This window comes from Drosophila virilis, chromosome 4 (genome assembly GCF_030788295.1).
Source record: "Drosophila virilis strain 15010-1051.87 chromosome 4, Dvir_AGI_RSII-ME, whole genome shotgun sequence".
Classification (NCBI taxonomy): Eukaryota; Metazoa; Arthropoda; class Insecta; order Diptera; family Drosophilidae; genus Drosophila; species Drosophila virilis.
This window is the reverse complement of record NC_091546.1, coordinates 16,608,857-16,629,834: the sequence shown is the minus strand read 5'-3', so window position 1 is coordinate 16,629,834 and position 20,978 is coordinate 16,608,857. Positions and strand designations below refer to the sequence as shown.

The 20,978-nt window shown below is 43.0% G+C and overlaps 5 protein-coding genes across 5 annotated transcripts; 4 read left to right on the top strand and 1 right to left on the bottom strand.

Moving 5' to 3' along the window:
- Window positions 1–325: 325 nt before the first annotated feature.
- On the top strand, window positions 326–7,738 carry LOC6628453 (cell division cycle protein 14). The gene is made up of 7 exons (XM_032438688.2): window positions 326–702; window positions 3,458–3,531; window positions 3,594–3,859; window positions 4,309–4,979; window positions 5,051–5,803; window positions 5,878–6,192; window positions 7,598–7,738. Exons 2-7 carry the CDS (start codon window positions 3,477–3,479, stop codon window positions 7,611–7,613), a joined length of 2,076 nt encoding a protein of 691 aa, XP_032294579.1. The 5' UTR covers window positions 326–702; window positions 3,458–3,476; the 3' UTR covers window positions 7,614–7,738.
- LOC116651723 (rasGEF domain-containing serine/threonine-protein kinase X-like) lies at window positions 7,613–8,306 on the top strand. Its single transcript, XM_032438689.2, has one exon. The coding sequence runs from the start codon at window positions 7,615–7,617 to the stop codon at window positions 8,167–8,169; it is 555 nt and encodes a 184-aa protein (XP_032294580.1). The 5' UTR covers window positions 7,613–7,614; the 3' UTR covers window positions 8,170–8,306.
- Window positions 8,307–8,875: 569 nt separating this feature from the next.
- r2d2 lies at window positions 8,876–10,162 on the bottom strand. The gene is made up of 2 exons (XM_002051621.4): window positions 9,858–10,162; window positions 8,876–9,792 (listed from the first exon to the last, which is right to left on the bottom strand). The coding sequence occupies exons 1-2, from the start codon at window positions 10,000–10,002 to the stop codon at window positions 8,981–8,983; spliced, it is 957 nt and encodes a 318-aa protein (XP_002051657.1). The 5' UTR covers window positions 10,003–10,162; the 3' UTR covers window positions 8,876–8,980.
- Window positions 10,163–10,366: 204 nt separating this feature from the next.
- On the top strand, window positions 10,367–14,194 carry Herp (Homocysteine-induced endoplasmic reticulum protein). Its single transcript, XM_002051622.4, has 4 exons — window positions 10,367–11,050; window positions 12,082–12,578; window positions 13,227–13,583; window positions 13,649–14,194. The coding sequence occupies exons 1-4, from the start codon at window positions 10,802–10,804 to the stop codon at window positions 14,019–14,021; spliced, it is 1,476 nt and encodes a 491-aa protein (XP_002051658.1). The 5' UTR covers window positions 10,367–10,801; the 3' UTR covers window positions 14,022–14,194.
- Window positions 14,195–14,792: 598 nt separating this feature from the next.
- On the top strand, window positions 14,793–20,532 carry LKRSDH (lysine ketoglutarate reductase/saccharopine dehydrogenase). The gene is made up of 8 exons (XM_002051623.4): window positions 14,793–15,007; window positions 15,099–15,245; window positions 16,407–16,583; window positions 16,643–17,021; window positions 17,079–17,653; window positions 18,734–19,889; window positions 19,950–20,126; window positions 20,193–20,532. The coding sequence occupies exons 1-8, from the start codon at window positions 14,948–14,950 to the stop codon at window positions 20,309–20,311; spliced, it is 2,790 nt and encodes a 929-aa protein (XP_002051659.1). The 5' UTR covers window positions 14,793–14,947; the 3' UTR covers window positions 20,312–20,532.
- The last annotated feature ends 446 nt before the right edge of the window (window positions 20,533–20,978 follow it).

The window sequence follows — 20,978 nt, the reverse complement described above, 5'->3', positions numbered from 1 at the left end:
TTGGAAAAACTAATTTTAGTTAATGTGCCCCTTTATTTAAATTTAACTGTCACATAAAGCACATCGTTGGCAATTCTATGTGTTGGCAGCGCGATTTTAGTATTTTCACAGCCCTGCATGCGCAGAGAGTGAACGTGAGCGGCATAAAGAGAGAGGGAGCGAGTAATAAAAACGGTTATCTTAGTATTGGTTAACTTAATAGCACCAACATGGCTTTTAAGGGCGCTCGGGGGATAGGCAGCTCTCACACAAACACAAAACGAAGGAGAGCACAAAATGCAACGGAAAAAGCGCCAACGCCGCAACGAGTTGCCAGTTCACATTTGGAGCTCTTACCGAGCAGTCGATCGCACGCGAGAGCTTGAGTGTTTGCCTCCGTCAGGTCGTTACGATTTTTGAAAACATATTACAAATTCGAAACGATACAGGAGCCAATTGAAAAATAAAACTCACACTGAAAATGTTATTATTTGGGCTGTAAATCAACAAAATTTTATGTGTTACATTTGTCATCAAAATTTGTTATAACCCCCCCGCAAACACAGAAAAAAAGAAGTTTATAAACATTGTGTGGTGCTGTGTTATGCAGAGTCCATTTTTTGTCACAGCTAAATTTCTAGTTCCATGGTGTGTGTACGGCTACTGCTGCTGCTGCCCCATCCCGTTGTGCATATCTATACACAAACACCCATAAATATTTAGGTGAGTCCGCAGCCAAATACTTACCTGCCTGCCAACTATGCAACTGTTACAGCCCCCACCGCACCGCTAATACCATAAAAATAGTCCAGCGGACGGCTCTCCCAGTACGAGTATACCCCCAAAAATTGATTACGCAGTACACATAACATAGAGTGCGACGTCTGCTTCTTCGTTATTTCGCGTTTTAGTTTCATTTTGTTGGATTTGAAAAAATGCGTTGGTTGCTTTTATTAATACAACACCAAACTCACACACACAGAAACACTCACACGGGACAAATGAACAAGTGTAAATGAAAGAGAGCGGGAGCATAGTCGCATCAGCTTTTGAGCAAGAGAGCGAACGTAAGCCATGCGCAGTACGGGGGCAACAGCAAACACTGTGGGAGGAGTGTGGAGCGTGGAGCAGTTGGAGAAGCTGTTGCTATTGCTGTTGTAGTAGTGTATTGCTTTCTGTTTTGTCTGTGTATTTGTGTGCTATGCGCGCGGCAAAAATCTCTGCTGCGGCCTCGACGTTCATTTAAAAAAAAAACTGACAACTAACTGTGAATCGCCGCAGTCGAACATCGCCATTCATTTTACGTTGACAACAGAGAGTGGCTTTTATTTTGTTGTTGTGCTTTGCTATTGTTGCGAGTTGGTGACGTCATATGGCAGTTCTATTTTTAAAAAGTTGTTTCTATTACCTATTGTTTTACAAACGCTCTGTGCCGAGCTCAGTTCTAACTAAAAAACCAACGAATGCAATTGGACCCTGTACGCTTATACGTTACGGGCACCGATAAGCGGCACATGTGTATGTGTGTGTGTGTGTGATTGTTTTTGGTGATATGATTTGTTTTCGTCACGTGCAGTGCGCATACATGCACACATGTTCATGTACATAGCTTGATAAGTATATAATGTAGCTATGCATGTTTGTTTTGGCGCGCTGGAATTTCATAGCAAGCCTTTGCGCTAAAGTAAACTACGTATTGGAAACACTTGTGTAAGGTTAAAATGCCCGTTAGAAGTTTTCTATTTACCAACACTTTAACAGCAAGTTCAGTGTTAATGATGATGATATATATATGTATGTATGTAGATGTATGATGTTATGGTATTGACTGTATTTAATTACTTTACAGTTGTCGGATGGCCATATAATATATATATTATATATATAATACATACATTTTACAATAGTTCTATTAAACCCGAAGAACAGTCCCACAATTGAAACAAATCGAAATCAACCCACTGAAATTTGAATAAAACGGTAAATGTTAAAGTTCGACTGACTTCTGTATTTCTTCAATTACCTTATTCTTGAAATCAGTTTATTTTTCTTCAGGCGAAACACACCCTAAAAGTGAGACGCCACTCTGTTTAATTTACATCCGTAGCACATAAATTTCCCACTCTCGTATATTCATATAGACCCACACATGTGTAATATCTGGATATTAGCCCACCTGTGTCCGTAGTTTCTCACTTTGATTGCAATCTATCTTTAGCTTTACTTTCGCCTTAGCTCCCTGCTCCGACTTGACTTGACTTTTAAACTTTAAATACGGAAAAGGAAATGTAGGTCCTTTAACGAAAATTCCCTAACGGCACGCCAACTGCTCTTTGGATTGGCTAAGCAAAAGGTTAAGAATTTGCATAAAATCGAATAGTATACATGTGCTGGTAGTGTGTGTGTGTGTGTGTTACGTGTGTGCGTGTTTGAGTGAGTGTGTAAACGACACACATTCCTTGACATGGCAGGCCAACATCATAAACTTTGGGGGCTCACAGAGCCCGATATCATCCCTCACAAGCTTTGTTGGAGGACTCGACGAAAGCACTTTATTATTGACCCGGCTATGTGTCGAGAACTTGCGCCCAAGCCATATGTTTCATGCTAGGCATACCTACATATATCCTAGTATGCATATTTGAGGACCAAACCCGTATGCTTCGTGTCCTTCATTCATATTGTAATTAGCATTTCAGTGAATATTTTTGAATATGTTCTTATAGCTAGCATCAATAAGTCGAAAAAGTTCTGCAGATACTGTTGTAGTCTATTATTAAAATATAATTAAAATGTTTACAAGTATTTAAAAGTAAACCAAACTTGAATATCGAAACAGTCATTAAGTAGGCTTTAGATAGCAGCGTATTTAGTAGTCGTCGCACTGCTATTTTAGTAGCTTTTATTAGGATGCGGATGTCAGGACACGACTGTCTGACGTGCCTTTTATGCATATCAATAAAGGCATAATCCACACACAAACACGCCTATACGGAAAACTGGGGCAAATAATAAAAATGCGGCATGGTCGCAGACATTGTGCTCCTCTTGGCAGCCAAGGAGGGCAATTCACATATATATAAATCGAACAAAACATGTTTATTATTTTCCAATACAGTTTACGACTATCTATCATATGTACTATGTATGCACTATATTTATATGCGAGAAACCTTTTGCGGAAAGCAGCATTTACTTTATCCAATTAAGGCAAAGTCAGTTGGGTGGGCGATTTCATTGGCTAAAGATGAAAAGACTGAAGTAAAAAAAAAAATAAATAAAATAAAATTATTTATTATGGAATCAAGCGGAAGCATTGTAGAGAGAACTACGCGTGGGCAGACCTGAGCTGCGAGCTGGGTCCAAAAATGGTGCTCTTACTAATCTCATATGTTGTTTGTCAAAGATAACTGAGGATGCCAAAGATAACATTGCATTTTAAGAACTCTTTTCTTTCTTCTTTTCATTGTCTTTGCAGTCGCTAAAACACACTCAAGATGTTGGAGGACGACAATTCGGATCTGTTGGTCTGCGCCACAGAGATGCAAGAAGGTGAGTGCAAATTTTGAATTGCATTTCCGTGAACTTTTAACTTGAACTCTATATCATTGCAGATCGTCTATTCTTTGTGGTATTCAAAAAGAACATCAAGCCAAAGAATACGGCAAATACCCATTACTTTAGCATAGACGATGAGTATGTCTATGAGAACTTTTATAACGACTTCGGGCCGCTAAATATATGCATACTGTATCGCTATTGCATGAAGCTCAACACCAAATTGAGTGCCAAGAGTCACGCGAACAAAAAAATCGTGCACTACACCTCCATGAATCCGGCGAAGCGTCTCAATGCGGCCTACCTGATTGGTTCGTATGCAGTAAGTGTAACCTTTCTTGGCTGGATATCTTACTCGCATCGCCTCGTTAAGACGGAAATTAAAACCTTGTTCTTGGCCATACCACACGGTTTGGGTTGTATGTGTGTGTAATAGTTGATAGCCTTTGGGTGGGCATAATGAATGAGGAAATATAGTAAGCTTACTTTAAATTTGAAAATTGGGTTAAGAACTAGTCAAGCGAAGTGATAGGTGTATAAAGAGACTTTAGGAGTGAATATCTACGATAAAAACAGCTGGAAAGAGCGTTATATAGTCTAAATGAAAAGTATGAGTAAGACAAGACAGGTTCAAATAGAATCTGGCGCAATCCATCTATAAACAAGGCACTAACATTATATATATTATGTATCCTGTATGAGAAAATTTGTTCAATATTATTATACTGAAAAAAACTTGCGTATTAACATCTTACATTTACTTTATTTCAGATAATTTATCTGAATAAAACTCCAGAGGAGGCCTACAGACTGCTCGCAACTGGAGATGTACCTGCATACACGCGCTTCTGTGATGCCAGCTATGGGCCCAGCAGCTTTAAGATCTCGCTGCTCGACTGCCTCAATGCCATACACAAGGGCCTGCAGGCGGGCTTCCTTAACTTCAATGACTTTGATGCGGAGGAGTACGAGTACTTTGAGCGTGTTGAGAACGGAGATTTTAATTGGATAGTACCGCAAAAGTTTATAGCATTCTGTGGCCCGCATCAGAAGTCGAAGACATTGCCAAACGGCTATCCATGTCATGCGCCTGAGCGTTACTTTAGCTACTTCAGGGACAACAATGTGACGACTGTGATCCGCTTAAATGCGAAGGTCTATCATGCCTCATCCTTTGAAAATGCCGGTTTCGATCACAAGGATCTATTCTTTATCGATGGCAGCACGCCCAGCGATGCTATTCTAAAGAAATTTTTGTCCATATGTGAGACCACAAAGGGCGCCATTGCGGTGCATTGTAAGGCGGGCTTGGGACGCACTGGCAGCCTCATCGGTGCCTATATTATGAAGCATTATGGCTTCAGTGCTCTAGAGGCCATCGCATGGCTGCGCTTGTGTCGACCCGGCTCGGTGATTGGCCATCAGCAGCAGTGGATGGAGGAGTAAGTGCCGTTGACTCAAATATAATCCCGAAAAGCTTTTAATAACTGCAATTATTTTACAACCTTTGCAGCAAACAGAGCTGGCTATGGTCCGAGGGCGAACGCATGCGCCGGCGCAACTCCTTGTCGATGCTGCAGCACAAGTATGGCATCTACAGTATTGAGCTTAAGAACAAGTTCTCCAAGAGTGAGATGTTCGAAGAAAAGCCGCTGCCGTTGGCAACGTCTGATCCCTTTGACCATGTTGATTTGTTGCTGACTCGCGTAAAGGGTATCTCACAGCGTGTCGACACAATGCATTTGAATGATCAGGATACATTGGATGCGGCCTGTGAGCAAACCGATGAGGAGCTTTCCGAGCAGCAGCTAGAACTGCAGGAGTTGCATTATCACTCGACGGACGAGGCCAATTGCAATGGCAGCGATAATGATACGGACACGGCCAGTGCCGCTGCCGATCACCCGCTCGCTTCCACCTACACAATCTCAACGCGTCGTCGCAAGTCGCCTTCGAATGCCAACAAGCCAACGGTCATAGCGAACTCGCTGCGTCGTCTAGTGAATCCCGGCGGCGGTAACAATCGCAGCAATAGCAACACCAGCGCCATGTCCAACAGCCTCGATCCACCCGGCAGCAGCTGCACCGAAAAGAAACTGCGCAAGCCCAGCTCCAATGTGATTGAGGCGGCGCGTCACACGATTGCCTCCTCGGTGCGCATGACGCAAACGGCGCTGGAGAAGAAGCAGACCCAAACGCAGGGCGACAAACTCAATCAGATAAAGGCGCTGCGTCGGCATAATTCGCGTATTGTGAACAGCAACAGGTGGGCTTTCAATATATATGACTTGTATAATAGCTGTACTCAACACAAATATCCTGTAATTTTTGCTTCTGCAGCGAGTCTGATCAGAATCAGCGACATACGCGTGCCCGCTCCCAGCCATTTCGCAACAACAACAATGTGGTTAATGTGTCCGCGGCGTCAATGGGCCTTAAAGCCGGCAATTGTTTGCCAGCCAATGCATCAGCAACAACAACAACAACGACGACACCAACAACAACAACATCACATAATCTTAACAACAATAACTACAATAATCTAAACTCTTTGCATAACTGTAACAACAATAGCACTAATAACAACCACAACAACAACAATGTGCAGACCAATGCGGCCAGTCGCACACGCAGTCTGGCCATCTACAGCAAGAGGTAAGTGCAGTCCAATACAGCCACCAATCCAATAGAATGCCCTACCCCCCCCTCCAATACAGCGCTACACACACATATTTTTTTATTGAACACGATTTGATTTCAAGTTCGAACTGTGCTGCGGCATTTTGTATTCTCGTTTAGTGTATTAGTATTTTGTACACCTTTTTTGATGTCCTTCGTTCGCTTTATACCTTTTGCCAGTTTGTATATATTATAAGTACACAATATATTTATATATGTATACATAGTTTTAGCATATTTATAATTTTCCCACCCCCCCCCCCCCTCGCTAACCGTATTTGCACACTTTTAACACTGGCGTTAGAGCATCTCGGCTATCGATATCTATATCTATCGATATCGATAACTGTTGATTTGTAGGCGCCGGCAAAAAAATAACGTTTAAATTCGTTAACAACACTAATTTTAGCAGCTAATTATTTTGTTTTTATTGTTTATTGAGTATGTACTTACATTTTTTCAATTAATTAGTCTTACAATTTGTTTGTGCATGCAAAATTACAAAAATAAAAAAAAAAACGATTTCAAAATTTTTGGGTGCTTGCGATACTTTTCTTTTGTTTATTTACATACCTTTTGGCCATTATGTTTATGTTGTTGCTCTTGCTCTTGTTTTTTTTTTTTATCGTTTTTGGTTCCTGTGCAATTGTTAAGCTTACCCTGTGCCCTCTACTCCAACTCTTACATCTTTCTCTCTTGTCTCTTGTGCTTGGCTGTGGGCTCACCATTTTCGCTCCCCCTCCCTCCGTTGACAGAATGGAATTGAAGCATCTGCGCAAAGCTGAGCAACAACAGCAACAAGTACAACAGCCCGCTACCGCCATAGCCGCTGTGCTCGATAAGCAATTGAAGCCCTACGCAACGATCAATGAGAGTAAAATACCCATCGGTGTTGGCGGTGGTGGTGCTGGCAGCTCGGCGACCATACCCCCGGTGCGAGGCAGCGTAACACGCAGCTCGCTGCATCACATGACGCTGAGAGGTCGGTCGCGCATTCGCTATCAACGTCCCGCGGCAGCAGTTGGGGCTGGCGAGCAACCGGCACAGCCTTGCACGCTGGCAACGGCCCGTTATTATCGTGATGTTTCTGCCGTACCCACCGTGTCCTCTTCGTCGTCCTCATCGTTGGCCAATGCTTGCGGTAGTGGTGCTTCGGGCGCAGTTGCCGGTGCCGGTGCCGTTTGCTACAATATAGCTACACGAACCTCATCCGGTGCGCTTGATCTTAACTCCAATCCGCTGCCAGCTGCAACCACAACAACAACAAAGACAACATCAACTACAACTGAGGCGTCTAGCGCTGCCAAGTCAAAGATACCCAACTTGAACAACAATCACAATTGCAATTTGAGTAATTCGCATTCTTCTACACCTCCTCCAGACACAAGCCGGCTTAGTATGGGCATCTATGGCGGCAACGGACGTGCCGCTAGCGACGAACAGCGTGCCATCATCAACGAGCATCATTTTAATAACCTGGTCAGCAGCAAGCGGAACAAGCGTTCTCTCAGCTCCACACGCATCGAGAAGGACAAGTGCGACGAGTACAACACGAAGTTGCTGCGAAAGACAAGCGTAGTTGCCGCTGCCGCAGCGGCAGCAGCAGCAGCGGCGGCGGCGGCTGCTGCAGCCGCTGCTTCGACAATGAGCAAAAATAACATTAACAGCCACAACAATAACAACAATAATAGCGGCAGCAGCAGTAAACATAATAGCAACAGCGGCACACCAACAACCAGCATTGGAGGCGGCAGTTTTAGGCTTTCGCGTCGAATCTTTGCTGAATCGGGCTCATCAGCCTCCACATCAGCCTCCAATTCTGGGATACCAACACCAACGCAACCACCATCGTTGCCCTGGCAGCAGCAACATCCTCAGCGTGGAGCCAGTCGCCTGACCACAGAGCGCGAGCAACAGCAGCACCTAAAGTTGCGCAAGAAGATAAGCTACTAGGTGAGGATTGGTCCAACCTTATAGTGAGAGATTCAAAGCTAAAACCGGCTGCTGCAATTGTTATTGTTGACATTTATTTTGTAAAAAAAATCTTATAGTATTAATAGTAAAAATTTACACTAGGCCCACAAATAAAACTTGGGCTTGTTTATTTAAATACAACATTATTTGGGTGCAATAGGAACGAATTGGCAATTCTCTTCAACAATTGACTAAGCTTAACTGAGAATCCGTTGTTATTTCATGTATCTTCAATTTTTCAGACACATATATAATCTCGTCTGATCGCAAGAACCATTCAAGTTTTATTCACATATTGTTTTGCTTATTTGAATTACAATAAAAAATGCAAATTATTTTTAGCTTTCAATCTTTTTTGCAAATAGGGAAATACTCGTAATATGAAATTTTAATTATATTATTACGATTGCAAAATAAAGTAAAATTGGAAACGATTATATTGCTTACAAGTATAAGGATAATTATAATTATTGCGATTACGTTCCTTTGCCCAAATGATTGAACATCAACAAATGATTGTACATGACGACCTTAACAGAACTCTCGCTTTTATATTTAAACATATGTATGTATTTTTATTATACGACGTTTACTAGGTCTAAGCGACGTACAAAGTTTATGCATACAATGTTGTTGTAAGTATAGATATTAATATATACATATATATATATAATAATCATGTGCATTATTTCAAGTGTTTATTGTAAATAACACGTTTATTTAGTTTTAAGTATTAGTTGAAATATATGTTATATATACAGAAACACCGGCATTTCTGATCGCATTCAGTCTAAACCAACATGACACGAAAGTATTGGATCATGTCATGATAGATCTTGCTCTCGGGACCAATAAACACGCAATCGTAATCACAATTCAATTCAATTTGCAGCACAGGTTCCATTGACTTTGCTTCCAGCGGTGTGATGCGTGGATTTAGCTTAAGGGCGCCGAGCACAGCCAAGAGCTTTGCCTTGGACGTAACATGATCAGCGGAATTCAGAACCTCAAAAGCGGCCTCCTTTAATTGTGGATAGAAGGATTTGAAGTAATTGTGACGATCGCATAGCTTGACGGATTGATTTTCTTCGCCTCCGGCATCGGTTAATTCGCGATATGTTTTGAATTTGCGACGACGCTCGGCCTCTACGTCCTCAAGGGTGCTCTCCAGTTCGCTAGTGTTTCCCGTCTTGGTGCTCACCAGCTGCGTCTCTGGGCTAGCTTTGTCCGAATCGTTCGATATTATGCACAGCATTTCAATAGCAGCGCGCTGGCGTGCATCCTTCTTTTTGTCAGACTTGCCATAACGCTTGATGGAGGCCACGGAGCAGCAGGCCACAAATTCGGGCGCATTTGGCGAGCCACTCTGCTGCACTATCTCAATGATAGGCAGCGGCATATCATGACGTACGCAATAATCACGCAGCTCCTTCAACATGTCGCGGTTCATGTTTGTCAGCTCGTCGGCCACGCTGTTTAAATTAAAGTTGTCCTGCCCTTCGCCGTCGCCATCTGCATCCAAGTTAGTAAAGCCCGGCAGCCTTCGCATCTTGCGCATTAAATTGCCGGCAGCTAAATGCTTGGCATCACGCTTGGAACGTCCTGCGTAGATTAAATTCAGTTTTTAATATTGTTTTTTGGTTTTAATGTTTGCTACATATTCCTACCATTTCCATAGGCTTCGATGTCTATCAAAACGACTTTGCAAACATAACCGCCATCTTCGCCGTCAATATATTCGTACACAGGATTGCCAGTCTTGGCCTGAGCACAACATTCTTGAAGCGCTGAAACAGATGACTTGTTCTCCATGAATATATATACCCAAGACTTTAAAAAAAAATCGATTGGCGAGCTGCACACGCTTCTGCGCTTGGGAAATACGCATACAAATTATATTTAGCGTCTCTTTAAAATAACTTGATATATATGACAGTGTTGCCAATCACTCGGCTTTAATAATGTACTAAATTTGCCTTTTGTTATTGCTTGCCCTGAGAGTGTTTATGCTATAATTATTTATAAATTGATTTTGCTTTTAATAGTAAATAATAATGGTACCATATAAAAAATAATATTCAACAGATAGTTACTGACATCTGGTAAATACACGTCATGTCGTCGAGAGTGGCAACGCCACAGCTGCCAAAGCAACCCTGGCTGTGTATTAAAACAAGTGTTGCTGTAGACGAAGGAACTTTGATTATTTATTTTGCTCAGCTCGGCTCTGTTCGGAAATTCGTTTCATAATCAACAGTTCTCATTTTAATGCAAGGAGCCGCACAACGAAACACAGCAACAGCTACGTTTTTAGTAGAACTCAATCAATATTCGGGATTAGCTAAATTTATTGTTAATGAAAATCGTGCCAGAGGGGAGACGTAAAGTGACCGTGGAAGTCTACACAATACAAACACAAGTATAGAGGAAAATAAAAAACCCCTGCATATCACTGCCCACCCCCTACCAACTGCCGGACGCTGACGAATCACGAGCCCACAAAAAACACTTGTCGCTTGTCGCTGGCATTGTTGCTCCATTTTATATCGAGTGTTCGTACCAAGCAATTAGCAACGTCGCAGAAAGTGCCCGGGAGGGTGAGGGTTAAACTATGGACGATACCGCTGCAGCCACAACGCCGTCGCCGTCCCCAGCGGCAGCTACGGCCGCTGGCTATGATGCTGCGCGCGACAAAACAAACGAAGGGGTCGCTGCCGCTGCCGCTGTCGCAGCCAACAGCATAAGGCTCTTGATTAAATCGTCGAATCAGCAATACGACGACATGAACATCGAGAGTGATCTCTGCTGGACGGTGCAGAGGCTCAAGAAGCAGCTGTCCCTGGTGTATCCCGGCAAGCCGGTACGTTCTCGCAAACACACAAACATACAAATACACAGGCACACATGCACACGCACTCACGCACACATACACATATACATATATAAGCATATTCCTCATATTGACGTCAGCCTCGAACATGCCCTATCTTATCAACCGGGGCGCTGGCCAATCTTTAGTTATTTGCCATTTGTGTATCTTCTGCGCTCAAAGAGCGACAATTGTTTGTCTTTTGCGTCTTAATTTGGCGTTGACTTGCCGAAGTACACGTCATTTAATACATACTCTAAGTGCAGCTAACAATTGGACACGTCTAACGAATTTTATTTTTATTATATTAAGCTAGTTAAAGCTAAATTGCATTTATTTCATCAGCGAATATTTGATAAAGTTAATCTAATGAGCAGAAATATCTTGGCACCTGGCAAGCTAATACATATATACTGTACGTACAATATGTATATATGTCTCAAATGTTGTTAGTTTGATGTCATATGTTAAAAATGTAGTGCACAGAATAAATATCATTTATTGGCTGGCTGTGCGAAAATGATGTGATACGGGTGAACGATGTGTTTAGTAGATTTGTACAAATGTTTTCTTAAATGAGTTTGAAACGGTTCGTAAGAAAAGACATTAAATTGCTTAAAAATGCCGTGCAAAGTTCAACTTCCTGGTCCATAGGAGTTTAGTCTGTCGTTTAAAGATTAACGTTAGGTAGTCAACATAGGCGGATAGCATACGTTTTTTGTTGTGGGTCATTGCTTGGACTAGAACTAGAACTTGTTATCATAGGTATATATGCATAGACATAGAGCTTAGAGATTAGCTTGCAAACAAACCGATGGACAGAGAAAGGGACTGAACACTATTTCGATTCAGCCTGTTGTTTTGTCAAATAATAAAACTTTGATGTAAAGTCTCTTTTGTATTGGAACTTATAACTTTTAACCCTGCATTTGAAATTCACGAAATCAGAAATTCATTGGCTATTTATTTGTTTTGCCATTGTATTAGAAGCTAATAAAATTGGTATCTACTTTGCGTTACAGGAAATTAACGACCAGAAGCTCATCTATTCGGGCAAACTGCTGGATGATGCCCAAAAGCTATCGGAGGTTATACGCAGCTACAAGGATGTCTATCAGCAGCATCATATCTTTCATTTGGTGTGCGCTAACAAAAATATAGCCAAGGCACCGTATAAGGCGACCATGCCTCCAAAGGACACCACACCCACAGCCGCGCCGCGCCGCGTGGATACCAATGTCAATGACAACGAGCTGAGACAGCGTCATATGGCCGCCGCCGTCGCAGCTGCCGCTGCTCAGATTCCTTACCAACAGCCAAACCTACAGCAAACGATTGACTCTCATCCCTGGCTTCAGTTGCAAAATCAGGCGTATCAAATGGCTGCGGCTCAGGGCGCATCGGCATCAGCATCGACATCCGCAACTTCACAAATGGCTTTCCAGCGGCAGCAGGTGCTTCTGTACAATGCCTGGATCCAGCAGTGGTATGCAGTGTATATGCAACAGACGATGCAACGGTGAGTTTCCAAAAACCGTGCATAAATGGAAATAATATGGGCTCTGATATATGATAGAGTTTTAACATAGTCAGGTAGTAAATGTCTGAGATTTATTTTCACAGTTCTTCTGCGAAAAAGCTAGCTTTTAAAACAGATTGAATCTGTGACAACTAGGATACACTTTGAGTAATACTAATATATAAATCTTCATACGGAAGTCTTTTTGCATTATTGTTTTTTAAAATATTTATGCTAACAAACTTTAAGTCTTTTGTCTTCGTCACTGAGGTGTCTGGGGCAGGGTAATATGTATCGACGTTGCTTCTTTGGCGCCTGCTATAAATAATTTGTAATTCCCTAAATATTCGCACATATATCACGTGTCAACAGTTTCAGGCACTGCGCCACGTTTGCAGATTATTGATTTTGCAACCAATTCAAAGCGGGATCTTTATTTGTTTTTATATATCCATGCAAGCTCACAGATGTAGAGTATATCGGTGTATATGTATATCTAGCCATATTGTTATAGCCAAGTTCGCGTGTTATTCAATGTAAAAGTGACAAGCACAGATATTTCCCGTGAGTTAAGTGTTCTTACACATTTAAACTATCTATATACGTACAGTAAATAAAACAATAATATATCGATTTATTTATTTTCAGCACTAGCGGCACGGGCGGTGTTGTGCCACCTGCAATGCTGCCTCCCTTTATGCAAGGTATGCCTGGCCTAGCCAACAATATGGGTGTGCCGCTTGTGGGACATCAGCCGGTGCCAGTGGCGGGCGCTACTGGCCCTGGCGCTGGGCAGCCAAATGAGGAGGCCGCTGCACAGCAGCCGGCGGCCCGTCAAGTGGATGGACTCAATTTTCCTAACATACAAGAGGAGCCCGAGATGCGCGACTGGCTGGATAGTTTCTTTAGCTTTACCCGATTGGCCATTTTTGTAACAGTTTTATATTTCAATTCCTCGCCAATGCGCTGTTTGCTGGTGGTGCTCATCGCAAGCGTTATTTATCTGTGAGTACGAGCATGGGCTTAAAAGCCAAAATGATTTGCTAAATTAAATAACTCTTCACTTCTAGCTATCACATTGGTGTACTGCGACGTCGTCGCGAGCGCAACAACAACAACATCAACCGCAACAACAATGCTGGCGGCAACAATAATGCCGCCTTTGCGGCTGTGCAGCAAATACAACGCATGATGGACGCTGCCGTTGAGCATGACAATAATCCGCAGGCTGCCGCTGAACCAGCACCAGTCGCTGCACAGGAGGACGCAGCTCGGCCACCAGCGCCAGCTAGCGCTGGTGCGGAACAGGCCGATGCTGCTGCTGCTGCCGCTGAGGCTGTGGCTGTTGAGCCAGCGAATGCCAATAACTCTGTGATTTCTATTGTGCGCACCTTTGTCATAACATTCTTCACATCGCTGCTGCCCGAGGCGCCGGCGTTGTAAAGGCTGACGTCGTATTGCGTCCAATTCTATGTGGCCTCTGGATTATGTTTCCATTATTTCCTTCTACACTCCCCACACTTTTCACATTTATAAATGTTATCATTTATGCATACCTGAACTTTGCAATATCTGTTTTTCTAGCCATGTAATGAATTATATGTATATTTATAATATGTCTGTATGTGCGTGGAGCATGCAAAAATGGGCTTGACCCAGCGTCTCCGTGCCGCAGCCTAGCCCCCCCCCCCCCCCCGTAGCTTTAGTGATTTTTTTAGCGATAAGAAAAAATAAAATTGTTTTTGATGTGAATGGCTACAATTGCTCTAAAGGCAAAACGAAACTATGAAACCGATGAATTGCAATTATGAATTATAATAAAAAAAAACATATAAATATATACATATATATATGTATATGCTTTAACACCAACTTGCTTATCTCGTATCAATGTGTCACGTGTGGAAAACTCCAAGCGGGTTTCTTCAATGGAATTTGATTGTGAATGGAAAATTTTCAGCTGGAAACACTTTCACTGCGTAAGCGACTCGCGCGTAAGTAGCAAATCATAAAAAAGAGCACTTAATACACACGCCTCTCGTTTCTTTATTAGGCTTACACGCTCCCCGGAGACGATCTGTGCGGCGTTCAGCGTCGCCTTGTATGACCGCTTATCGCCAACATGCGTCCGTCCATCTGTCGGATCGTTCGTCCGTCCGTCTGTCGGTCCGTGCCGCTGATAGGGGCGCGTCGACGTCTTGCTCGGGGTTAGAACGCTGCGAGTGCTCAGTGCTGACGGATGGTGCATCGGCATCAGCATTTGGGAACATTTATATTTTTCGCTAGACACCTTACAATTCGGCGACAACTCTTCGCGCTCCAGCTCCTCCTCTTAATCAGCAAGTGAATTGGCAAATAACAAAGCAAACATGTTGCGATTGCTTCCATTGCGACCAACAATCGCGCCTGCGCTCACCAGACAGCGTCATGTAAGTGGGCGTCATTAATTTGCATACCCAATGGGATGCAGCTCGTGCGATTCGCCTCTTTGTTATACGCTCTGGCATTGACATTTTACAGCACAGCCGCGTAATTGCCATACGTCGCGAGGATCAATCGGTTTGGGAGCGTCGTGCGCCATTTGGACCCACGCATGTCCAGAAGCTTGTCAAGCAGGGCGTTAAGGTCATTGTACAGCCCTCCAATCGACGCGCCTATCCTATGCGGGTGAGTCAAGACTTCCTTCCATATTTCTATATGTATCAATGAGTTTGTCCTGTTTGATTGATTGATTGATTGGTAATCGACGCCTAGCCCAAGCCTTAATAGCTCTGAAGCTTAAAATTTATAAAGAAGCTTCCTTTTGGGTCAACAACTCGGCTTTGGCTCAGTTGCCTGAGCGTCGAACTAACATTTGGAAGGTCGCCGGTTCAAGAGTGCATTATATATATAAAATCAACAAATCTTTTTTAACATCGTATCATATGTGGCTTAGCTACAGCAGCGTGCTTACCATGTCGAATGATACGTTTAATGGGCGGCATCATAAAAAAAAATTGTGCTTGATAAGCTTCTCCGTGTTGGGCTCTAAATTTGGCAATTGCTGCTGGCCTTGGAACCAGTCAAAGCCAGAAAACGGAGCGTATTTCCGTCTTATCTCGCTCGGAATTGTTGCTGTCCAGTCAACTGATTTCACGCCAGATAAAAATCGAGTTTAACAAAAACAATATATGCTGATAGACACTTTCAAAACAATAACACAATATCATGATAGCTAATGGGAAAATCACTTGTGATTGGTTGCCAAGGACCATACTAGTTTTTTAGATCATTATTTGAGGGTGAATAATATATTTAATTAAATGATATTTATTGATAGTTAACATTAATAACAATTTATACAATAGCAAGCATTAGTTCCACTCAAGAAACCGAATTTCTCCAAAAGGTAGAATGCTTTTCTTGGCGTTAAATTTAATTCCAAATATCAAATCCTTGCAAAAAAATTAAAATATTTGAAATTTAGTTTATTCAATTTGCCTTTGCAGTTAAGGTTTTCAAAAATTGTTTTCCTATAAATAAGAGTTTTAGATTTATGTCAAACTTTTGATAATGCCAATAGAGTATCTTAGTTGTTCTTAACCATAAATTAGATTTGGCATTAGTCAACCAATGTCGCATGTTATGCTTACTGTAAATACTTCTTAAGACCTTAAATGCGAGATTACGGATAAGAAAAAAATGATAATATTCAGGAAACTCGCAAGCATAATGTTTGGGTAAATAGCATGTGAAATCGATTAGATAAGTTTATTTTGACCATTTCTTAGAATTCCAAATTACACAAAAATCCATTTTAGATTTCTTTACACGTCCTTATATATCTAGGCGTATATGCAAGCTGGTGCCCAGATACAGGAGGACATTAGCGATGCTTCCGTGATCTTTGGCGTTAAGCAGGTGCCCATCGATGCGTTGATTCCGGGCAAGACCTACTGCTTCTTCTCGCACACGATCAAGGCGCAAGAATCGAATATGCCACTGCTGGATGCCATACTCGAAAAGGTAAGTGCCCCGATAAACTATATAAATCTTCAGATCTCTTGAAAAACGAAGCTTTACAGAAAATCCGCCTCATCGACTACGAGCGCATCATTGATGAGCGCGGCGCCCGCCAGGTGGCGTTTGGCAAATACGCTGGAGTAGCCGGCATGGTGAACATCCTGCATGGCATTGGCTTGCGCCTGCTGGCGCTGGGTCACCACACACCCTTCATGCACATAGGACCCGCTCATAACTATCGCAACTCCTCGATGGCCCGCCAGGCGATTCGCGACTGTGGCTATGAGATATCGCTGGGCATGATGCCCAAGTCCATTGGACCATTGACCTTTGTGTTTACCGGCTCCGGCAATGTGTCGCAGGGTGCGCAGGAAGTCTTCTCCGAGCTGCCCGTGGAGTATGTGCCGCCAGAGATGCTGCGCAAAGTGGCAGAGCACGGCAGTGAGTATTGGAAATTGAAATATATAATCTGTAATCTCTAAAGTGTGCCCAATTTAGACCAAAATAAGCTGTACGGCTGCGAGGTTAGCCGCTCGGATCATTTGGAGCGTCGCGAGGGCGGCGGCTTTGATGCCAAGGAGTATGACGAGTTTCCCGAACGTTATATTTCCACATTTAGCCAAAAAATTGCGCCCTACGCTTCGGTCATTCTCAATGGCATCTACTGGGCTGTGGGCAGCCCAAAGCTAATTAGCATTCCGGATGCCAAGAATCTGCTACGTCCGGCCAACACGCCCTGGCTGCCGACCAGTAAAGGCAGCCCTGCACTGCCACATCGCATGCTCGCCATTTGTGATATATCCGCCGATCCGGGCGGATCCATAGAGTTCATGAATGAGTGCACCACAATCGATACGCCCTTCTGTCTGTACGATGCGGACCGCAACAAGGATACCAAGAGTTTCAAGGGACCCGGAGTGCTGGTCTGCTCCATTGATAATATGCCCACGCAGCTGCCTCGCGAGTCTACCGATCTTTTCGGTGAACTCCTAACGCCTCATGTCCATGATATCATCAGGAGCGATGCCAAAAAGCCGCTGCACGAAGAGCACTTTTCCTATCCCATACAGTCGGTAAGTAGACGGGTTTCTTGTGGCAGTCGATAGATCTATGTGGTATACGATATTCTCCTAAGTAAAGATCGAATATTGCTCTCAGATTATATGGAATTTATATAAGTATATATAGCTATTAGTAATTAGTAAATGTAGTTCAGGCAGCTTAGCTAGCTGACATGAAGCTCTCTAAAGTTCTGAGTAAAAGTGATTAGAAGTCGTAGAAAATTTTAGAAGAATATTTCACTTGATCTTATTCGCAGAAATGAGTTTAGCTCTGTTTTCATTAATATAAGTATTCATTCAATTTAATTCTATCCCATGCTGTTGCTTTCTAATAAGATTATCGGAGATCTATTTTAATACTATATTGTTATATTCTTATACGATTTCATTTAATGTATAATTATTCTTGAATATTTTCCAACTAAAACTCTTTTTTTTTTTGTACCCTAAACTGGAACCTAAACCTCAGATTTAGATAAACATATTTATTATATAATTTAGTTAATTTATTTATTATTGTAAAGTGTTTGTAATTTTCGTCTGTCGTCTGTCGATTTTGAATCTAATATTTTTTTTGCTATGTTTACAATATCCGTCGGGCTGTCAGTCTGACTGCGTATCCATTTCGGAGAAGTGATTAAAACAATATATTCCACAGTTAGCCTATGAAGAGATCGAGACATTCGCCCCATTAATTGTTAATGCTTTAGATTCGTATACTCAAAAACAAAATACAGCCCAATCATCAAAAATTTATTTTAAACCTTTTTTTTCCCACTATCAAACTTTGTTCCCAGTATTTGAAAACAAGTCGGATTTGTTTTAGTGCTATCAGCGAACTGGCTTAGTTATAGCTTATTTAGGTGTTAAAGACCTTAATCGAACATGAACTAGGAATATTTTGCTACTAAAAATATATTCTTATCTATCTTAAAAATATACTCATTTAAATGGAAATGAATCTGTCTATAAGACTTGTTTAGTATGTGGCATGTGTAAGCACGTGTTCACCTTTAGCTTATCAGATCCAAGTAAATAAGTGCACATATTATTTCATTGCTCTCTCTTTCTCTCTCTTCCCCTCTTGCTCAGGCAATTATCGCCAGCAATGGCGAGCTGACCGAGAGCTTCCAGTATATTCAAGAGCTGCGCGATTCGCAGAGCAATCGCTCGCGCCACAAGATGGAAGGCCGTTCCGAGTCGCACAAGAAGGTGCTGGTGCTGGGCGCCGGCATGGTTTCCGCGCCATTGGTCGAGTGGCTGCACCGGGAGAAGGATGTGAGCATAACGGTGTGCTCGCAGGTAAAGGAGGAGGCGGATCGCTTGGCTCAACAGTATGCGGGCGTGGATAGCGTCTATTTGGACGTGCACGAGAGCACCGGGCATCTGCAGGAGCTGTGCGGCAAGGCGGATGTGGTTGTCTCCCTGCTGCCCTACAGCCTGCATGGCATGATTGCGCGCTACTGTGTGGCGGAACGCACCCACATGGTCACCGCCAGCTATCTGAATGATGAGATATCGGCACTGCATGAAGAGGCGCGCGCGAATGGTGTGACAATCATGAACGAGGTGGGCCTAGATCCGGGCATTGATCATCTGTTGGCCCTGGAGTGCATACACGAGGTGCAGGAGAAGGGCGCCGTTGTTGAATCCTTTGTCAGCTACTGTGGCGGCCTGCCCGCTCCGGAGCACTCCAATAATGCGCTGCGCTACAAGTTCTCGTGGTCGCCGCGTGGCGTGCTGCTCAATACCTTGTCGGCTGCCAAATATCTGAGCCAGGGCCAGATTGTGGAAATCTCTGGCGGTGGCGAGCTGATGTCCAATCCGCGCAGCTTGGACTTTTTGCCTGGCTTCGCGCTCGAGGGCTTCCCGAATCGCGATTCCACCAAATATGGCTCGCTCTATGGTCTGGGCCGGGATGTGCATACGCTGCTGCGCGGCACCATACGCTACAAAGGCTTCTCCGAGTCCATAAAGCCCATGCAGCTGTTGGGCCTGATTGATCCAGAGCCGAATGCCCTGCTGCATCCCAGCGGACCGGATGTCACATGGCGGCAGCTGGTCACACATCTGCTGGGCATGTCCGATACGAGCATCTTCTATGAGAACCTCAAACAGAAGCTGGTCGAGCGTCTGGGCGATGTGGATGGCATCGAGAGCTTGGGTTTGCTGGATGAAACGCCTGTTGTTAAACTCCATTCCCCGCTAGATACGCTCAGTCACTATTTGTCCAAGCGTTTGGCCTTTGGTAAGTGCTTCCCTCTGTTCCACTCGACCACGTCCCAAGTCAATGGCACTTTCCTTGCAGAGCGTGACGAGCGCGATCTGGTCGTGCTGCGCCATGAGGTGGGCATACGTTGGCCCGACGGTCGTCGCGAGGAGCGCGGCATCAATTTTGTTGTCTATGGCCAGCCGCAGGGACACTCCGCCATGGCCATGACCGTGGGCAAGCCAGCTGCCATTGCGGCTAAAATGATTTTGGATGGTGCGTAAATGAATTTATATATTTATATATATTCATATTCATATTCGAATATTATTTTCTTCATAGGTGAGATCCAGGAACGCGGCGTACTGCTGCCCTTCACGCCGGACATCTATCGCCCCATGTTGCAGCGTCTGCGCTCCGAGGGTCTGACTGCCACGGAGACATCCAGATGGCTCAATTAGTTACCTGCCGAATTAGCACCTAGTTTTTCGCTGAATACAATCCATAAATTCTTCTTCTTTAGATTCTATCTAATTCTCTGTTGCACTTCAATTATGTGTGTGTTTATGCCCCGTTTATTTATAGACCTGTTTTTTTCCAGTCATCAAAATTTAGATAAGACTGCACTGTTATCTGTATACTATATACTTATATGTATGATATGTACTTATGATTATAATTGTTTCTGTTTTTTTTTTTTTGGGGGGCAGGAAATTAACCACGTCGATTTTAATACACATTTTTATACAATTGTGATTAAACGAAACATTTTATCAATCAGGTTATTTCATATGAACGAATTTGTTTGAAGGAAAATTCGTCTTCGATTGACTATCTTATCGATTGCTGATTAATAAATCGCCCAAACCGTAAAAGCTAGAAAATTGAATTTTTCAAATTTCTTCAACTTTTTTCTGATATGTGATTTGATGCATTATTTAACGATTCCACGAGTAGCCGTGAAAAAAGGGTGAAAAAACAATTGAATAATATTTTCTAGAACTGCTCATTTGACTAGCGTTAAACTTATTTTAAGAAAACTACGACAGAATTTGTTGAAATTGTTAGCTCCGGTATTGTGTCCAGACTGATTGATAATCAGCGTAGAGGATCAACCGTATAAGCTAG